The following is a 7674-nucleotide window of genomic DNA, read 5'->3' on the forward strand; positions in this document are numbered from 1 at the left end:
TAGGAACAGAAATCTGGTACCAACCACAGCTCTAGAGCCCTATATACTGAACCTCTTCCCTTGAAGAAACATCTATAAAAGACACCAAATCAAGGTAATGAAATAGCAAGCTAAGAAGTGAGTGGTTGTCTCAACTAACAACAAGTTAGTATTTCAGGTGTCTGGTCAACTTTGGGTCAGGGTAGCTTTGGACTGTAGCAGGCCTGGACTCAGGGAGTTTCCGTCTTTGTTAATGCTTGTAAATACTAGTTTATATTTTTTATGCTCTTAAATGTAACTTTGTCTTTTATCATTTGTGTCTGTTCATTGTGCCACCATTTCACTTCCAGGAAAACTAACCACGCCATATCAATTTTTATTGCCGATGCAGGTATTTTACATTCGTGTCAGTTACTAATTGTTCACTAATTCAACAACTATGTGCATACCCTTATTTTTATATTATACATATTAAATATTATATATTTATCCTTCATGTTTTCTTATTTCCTGAATTTATTGTCAAAACCTATGTCCTTAGTGTTTTACAAATGAAGGCCTTTAATCAGCCTTGAAACTGATAAGTGTGTTTATTCAGCCTTCCCGTCTCTATCATGTTGGAACATTTCAGAAATATTCCAATATTAAAAAAAATATTCCTGTTCCTTTCAAGGAAAAATCTATAAATTTAAAGCACATGTCCAATCTTGAATTGGACAAACAAAACAAACAAAAAACATTTGATAAAATGTTGATATGAATACCAGAAAAGGGAAGTTGCATTACTATAGGTATAGGACAACTCAACATACAGTACAGAATCTAATCAAAGTTTAATTCTAATAGTTTGCTAGCCAGTTACTGTCTTCAACTTGCAATTAATTTCTTTAATTGAAATTAAAGCAACAAGAAAAAACTTTTATTTTATTCTAGTTGGATTCCTACAAAATCTACTTACTGTAGCTTGAAGTAAGTTTTTAACATTTAGTAGCATTCATATTTAATAAATTAAGGTCAATGCCCCACGTGGAAATACAGGTTTTCATATGAAAAATGGTAAGCTCCAATTTGACAATAACTCCTTAACCACACAGTCAAACCTGTTCTGCAAAGTGAAACGCAGAGGAGTGCTATTTGGCTATTTCATCATTGTTCCAAAGCTTCCAGCTATGACTTAAAACATAACATGTGTGGTGCTTAAGAAGGGGAATTCACTAACCTTATCCCTAGACTTCTGTTCAAGAGATTTGGGGTTTTTCGTTTTAAATGGAAAAAAAAACACATCTTAATGATTAAATGCATTAAAAACACCAGCTTTCTGCACAGTTTCTTTCAAGTTAATCATGAATGCGTGACTCTCTAAATGTGGAACAGTTATGAGAATTTCTATTTTTTTAGTTTAGATCTATAGATGAGTGCAATCTTCAATTTTAAATCTTTAAAGGAGCAGCTGATGTCATTAGTTCCAACGTTTTTTTTTAAATTGTTAGTAATCTAAAGAATGTATATTTGGAAAACACTGTGAGTGTAGTCTTTTACCTTGGAAATAAAATACTGTATATACTACACCTGACCCAGAGCAGCACTGAAAAGATTAATAAAAAAAGTACAAAACAGTAATATATTACACTTATAGTAAGTGAGGAGACAAAATTTCACACCACAGAAAATTGAGTTTTCAGACCTTCAGCATTCAGGACTGTGGCTGTTGAAAATGAAGCTGCATTTATGTTTTCATCTACTACTATGTGGAATGAAGTCTTTAGGTTTAAATAGTCAATGACTATATTGTTGAAACCAAAATAAGATGCTGCTTAAATTCAAGACACAGGTTGCAGATTTCTGTCTCTGCTCGTCATCAACAAACCACACTAATGCACCTGCCGGACTGACAGAGAGGTGGACAGACTGACCTTTACTTCAGGATGGTCAGGTGCCACTCCAAAGCGCACAAGACCAAATGGTACAGGCAGCTTCTCATAAATATCCACTTGGAGGCTCTGGTGATTCTGCAGCATAAGGAGGATATTACATCAATATAGTCTGCTTTTTTCCCCAAAATTATTTATTCTAGTAGTTCTTCTGGTATAGAAATATATTTAAAAATATAGATATATATTTGCTTCTAAGCAAAACCTTCTTTTGCAACCTACATTAGAAATAGAATCTTGCTGCTCAGCTCTGCAAAAATCCTTAGGGAAATTATTACAGTTCTGCCTTTCTTGCTTTTGGTATTATCAATATTAAAACAATAATTATGGAAGTAATAAATTGCCAACATTGACAAAAAGCCAGGGCAACTCCTGGAGGACTGGTGTGTCTACAGGTTTTCATTTCAACTCAGGTTTTAATTAACTCAACCAACCAGTTTTTGGCTTAAGAGGATCAATATAAGAGCTCCTTCCAGTTCTCCGGGTACTGCTATTTAAAGCAGACCTTGAATACCTGCAAAAACACCACCCCTCCAACACTGGTAGTGCAGTATACCACTGCACAGTAGATAGCACACTCTGCAGATGTTTGGTAATGGTCTTCATTAAAAAACAGAATAAACTGATCTCCCATCTGAAGTCAATCTGACACAGGATCTGGCCCAATTTCATCCCTCATGTGCGTGGGGCTGAGTAAGAATGGCAAAATACCTAATATACAATTAAAAGCTGTTGGTATAAAATTACTTTAATAAGATAATTATCCACCAATCATGAAACAAACTAGGCAGTTAAAAATCAAATCAATATAGAAATCAAATATCCGGTCTGGTCAAAAATCTTCTGTACAAGCAAATTTATGAACATTAACTATTATACACCTACCACTGCCAGGGAGTACTGAGCATAATATGGCATGTGTTTTCTTTGCATCTTGGTGGTGGTGGTAAGGTTGTAAACTAAGTGGCAGACTTCAAAAGGAGAAATATTTACAATAAATGACATGAAACGCAAAGACACAAGTACTATTACAGATATCTATAGAAGTTTCTTCATTGAGCCATCGAGTGTCAGGTACTGTAGGTGGAGTATTAGTTCACAGTGTCAATTCTCAATACATAGCCTGGTAACTGTCACCATGGCTGTCCCGTTGCCAAATGATGACCTTCACCTCCTAGAGCTGCCTTCCTCCCCAGTGCAGCAAAATGAAGTTCTCTGAGGTTAGTGAAGACAACAAGGTTCAAGAGGCTTTGTAGGAATGGCCCCAGCACTAACATTATCTTACTACAAGGACATCCACGTACTGTACCATTAGAATGGAACACTTTTGAAACATAATTGGTGGACAATGCTCTATTTATTGATTTATTATGAAGAATATAAATAATTTTGTTGGTTTTTCCACATTTCTATTTTTGTAGACTAACAGCAACTTGGTTTTTCCACTACTCCTTGAGCTTCACATTTAGCTGATACATCTTAGACTTTCATTCTAATGCAAAAGAACAAACAAAGGTTAATTCCACGCTGAAAAGAAGAAACACTATTTTGGCTGTTTATTTTTATGTGGTTGTGCATAAAAATAATCTAAAGAGTTTTAGTTTTGCACCTACTAAGCCTGTTTTGGAAAATACCATTTTCATGTCTTTCTCCGAACTGGCTTGTGTGTTTACAGGTTAAGGTATAGTTTCCTATTGTTTTTTCTGTAGCTTTCCAAGCTTCTAATGAAGGGGCTGGTTTTGGAGAATCAGCCATAGGAAACAACACATTTAAAAAAATTCTAATAGTACTTCTGAAATGACTTTAATCAAAAAAGAGAGGTGCAGTGTAGGATTCAAGAATGTGGTTTCAGAGATAAAAGCTTTAATAAGCTTGCGTAAGGAAACGCTAACTGAGGAGTTCCTGTAACATTAAACCAGTGAGAAGCTTTACAGCGCTTCATGTGTGCATTTCACACGTAATGAGTAAGTATTGTTCCTGTTGAGGTGAGATTAGCTGAGTCCAGCAAAACAGCAACCCACAAGAAGCAAAATAAATTGAAATTACCACTTTCTGTACATTTCTGAAGCCTCTGGGATAGTGTAATGATCATATCTAAAGCAGAAGAGCTTTTGTACCTGCACTGGTTGATATCACATAAATGTGCTGCTACTTCCTGTCTGAGGTGTCTGTTCTGCAGCACTAGGTCAAATATGTATTTTTAACTTGAGAAGAATGTCTCAAAGGTCACAGCAAACAAGCTTTTTTCTAGAGCTCACATCAATTATAAAACAAAAAAGAGCCTGTATCATATATTTAAAGCAGCAAAGGATAGTTGTAGTTCATATAGTTGTGATAGGTGACTCGGGTAGTTTTCAAGTATTTGTACAAAAACACTTAAATAAGCCACTCATAAGATTCTTGCAGTACATGTAGCACTTGTTTTTCGCAACAGATTTGGTCAGGAGTGCATGATATTAAAAAATCTGAAAATCTAGAAGAGATCATTCTGGTTTCTTCAAAAGAATGCAGCACTGACCTCAGATGTACAGTGGAGCACGGTGAAGGATTTTAAAACTCATTTTACTGTATGTCAACTGGTAGAAAAATGGCTGCTCTAAATTGTTTCTTAATGGACAAGTCACATTTTTTAAATAAAAGCAGATGTTTAAAAATATAACCCCATGCTACTGGAGAATGGTTACCTTGTAAAAGCACCAGTAAATGAAGGCTGAAAAAAGATAAAGATAGAATTCTACAAACTATATGAACTGTAAGATTAAAAATGAAATCTATCAAACGAAAAATCTAATCAATAATAATTAATGACAACTATATAGCATTTATCATTCCAAAAGATCTCAAAGTGCTTTCCACATATAGGAGAGGACACATTTTATCCAACACTGAAATGCACCTGCAAAACAACTTTATAAAAAAAACTACCTGTGTAATTTACTTTCTGACTTGTTATGTAGTGTTTAATCAATTACTAGAAAACTAATAAAGCCCCCACAGCACAGCAGTTAAAAACATTTCAGGTTTTACAACCTGCATACTTGGGGTCAGAATCTAATGAAAAAGACTACACAATGCCATATTTTCAATACCATCTTACCTTTACACCTATGTGTATTATCATTTTTTCAAAGTTGTCCAAAAGGTAGACTGCATGAGACATATTGGCATGTAAAGCCTGAAATATACTACTATATGCTGGTAGTTTTCTTATCTAAAATCAGTGGTTCACTTCACTGTTATGTGACATGTGACAGCACATAAAACTGTCACCATGGTAACACTCACCTTGAGCAGGTGCTGCGCAGTGTAAAATCCGGCAGGCCCACTGCCCACTATACAAACCTTGGGCTGATGAGCAGCTGTGGAGGCCACACTTCGAGTACCTAGATAACCGAGAGAACAAACAGAAACAATTCTCGTATTTCCATAAATCTTAAGTATCCTCTTCCAGAAACAATCCTTGGTCTCATTCAAAATAAAATGAGCCACTCTGTCCTTTGGAGGGCAGGGCGAGGTGAAGGTGGAAGCAATGCAATGTGTAGTATGTGATAGTATGTGAAAATCCCACTGCAAGTGTTTGGGGAACATCTTCCCAATGAAGCTGCAAGGCTGTACACAACCTTGCAATAATCAGTGGTAGAGTACAACAACCTAGTTCACCCCATAAGTATTGAATTGGGATCATGCTGGGCAAACATGAAGGCCGCACAGTGGAAGGAGGACTGGGAGCAAGATATTATCTCCCAAGCACTGGGAAGCAAGACTATCCTGCGCAACAGGACAATTGCTTCAATGTGACGATTGAAACTCACAAGAAGTATTACCTGCACCACACACCATCATCCCTCCTCTACCACACTGACCTTGTTCAAAAATATCCGTGCACACAATTTTCCCAGCCATTGACAGACAAGGAATCGGCCATCAACAAAGCTGAAACTTACACTCGATTCTTTAGAGAAAGAGAGAAAATGAACAGGCTCGGACTGGCAAGTGAGGATGCCCTATTTCACCAGCAGGCTGGGTTTCAAGCCAAAAAATGCCCGCATATTGATAATCAATTATGGGTCAGTTCGCTCGTGCAGTCTTGATTTAGGCTGACTCATCAAATTGCAAAATTTGTATACTTATTGAGAGTGTGCTCAAAACGGATTCCAACACGGTTTCTCCCAGTACCTTCAAGATTCACCCTTTCATTACCGGATCCATGAACATGCACTCTTGTCACTTCCACTTCATAAACCCAAATCTCAACTGTGTCACAGCAACCACTAATACCGCAACATTAAATATTTAAATGGCTCATGGTACCGCGAAACGTAATCTTACGTTGTCGTTCCAATACAAGGCTTTTAGAGGTGATCCCTCCCAATTCATTCTATCGTTAATCTCGCTGACAACGTCTAAAAAGATCTACAAAACAGCCACAGTCAACATGTTTACTGCTTTTGCAATCGTGGCCTTATAAAATTAAAAAATGCAATGACAAACTCGTGGAAAGTATAACCTTGTGGATAAACCTTGAAGAGCCTGGGAGAGTGGAGGCACACATTATTTGGGGAGAGTCGAAACCGGTGATTAGTTAAAATCATTTGTTCCCAGCTGAGAGGAAAAACGAAAAAAAAAAAAAAAAGAATTGCACTTTCTCCAGTATTACTAAACGTAATTTCAACCTAATAACATCAATAATCAGATGTCTGAGACCTAATGTTGCACAATTCACACTGAAGTCCTGCTTCAAATACTTGATCTTCTCATGTTATTTTTTCCTGCAACGTCACTAATTACACGGTATAAAACGAAAGTAAAACGACATTCATCAGTTAATTTAAACATATTGATTCAGTTTTTCACGTCTCTATACAGGACTACAGGCTTCCAGTAAACGATTAAACTAAACTTTTTATAAAGGATGTTTAAAAAACAAATCGACTCATGAATTTGACACTTACTGTGAAAACGGGACCTTCTTCCACGAATAAATTCACACGCCTTCAGGAACGATACTCTTCTGCAAGTATTCATACTGGACTCCCAATGATGCACTGTTCTTTATTATTTATAATGTGAAAAGTCTCTTTTTTATCGGTAAACTTGAAGTAAACCCTTAATACACGTCCGCTGTTTTAGCTGGTGCATTCCAGTTCAAAGACTGCAAAAAAAAAATGATTTCGTGAATCAAAACACAAATCTTCTAACGTTAATCTTCTTTCAAAAATCCACCTTTGTACTTCGGCATTAGTTCGCTGCGGTCCGGACAGCAGTCCACTGTTCAGTACGGTAAATCTCAATGACTTGTTTAATTTAGTTAAAAAGCATTGGCATTGCATGTTATGCTTACACCTCCTATGAACGGAAAGGTAGCATATTCTTGTTAAAAGAAAAGCTGTCAGTGCAATTTATTGTGCTAATACATTGTTAAAAAATGAGGAACTGTTTAATAACATTTTAATGTAAACATTTGGCTGTATTCAAGACTAAGGTGCAATACTATTTACATGGGAAAATGCTTAAATTGTTCTCGAGATATTATGCATCCTATTCGCAATTTCTTTTTAAATCGAATAAATTAGAATTCATCTGACATCCCAAGACACAAAATGCAAACTTTGCGTGAGTAAAGACCACTCTAGCTACACTACACACGTTACTTCCTACAAGATAATTTGTCCCCAACAACAAGCCAAACATTAACAATGGTTCCGCTTTCCTACAGTATTTCGATGTCTGCGAGGAAAGGACTCACATTTTCTTTCTCTCCCAC

At 36.3% G+C, this 7674-nt stretch overlaps 1 protein-coding gene across 4 annotated transcripts in view; it reads right to left on the reverse strand.

Moving 5' to 3' along the window:
* The window catches only part of fdxr (ferredoxin reductase), a 29564-nt gene extending 21890 nt beyond the window's left edge, over positions 1-7674 (reverse strand). The window contains exons 1-4 of one of the 4 annotated variants that reach the window (XM_069194486.1): positions 7657-7674; positions 6863-7062; positions 5196-5293; positions 1893-1988 (exon numbers count right to left, since the gene is read on the reverse strand). In XM_069194486.1, the coding sequence (XP_069050587.1) occupies positions 1893-1988; positions 5196-5293; positions 6863-6935 (267 nt within the window). In that variant the 5' untranslated portion in view covers positions 6936-7062; positions 7657-7674. Of the gene's footprint in view, positions 1-1892; positions 1989-5007; positions 5093-5195; positions 5294-6862; positions 7627-7656 lie in introns of those variants that run through there. The other 3 variants (XM_015356055.2, XM_015356056.2, XM_015356058.2) reach the window with 3 other exon arrangements.

The sequence above is a fragment of the Lepisosteus oculatus genome, chromosome 9 (genome assembly GCF_040954835.1).
Source record: "Lepisosteus oculatus isolate fLepOcu1 chromosome 9, fLepOcu1.hap2, whole genome shotgun sequence".
In the NCBI taxonomy this organism is placed as follows: domain Eukaryota; kingdom Metazoa; phylum Chordata; class Actinopteri; order Semionotiformes; family Lepisosteidae; genus Lepisosteus; species Lepisosteus oculatus.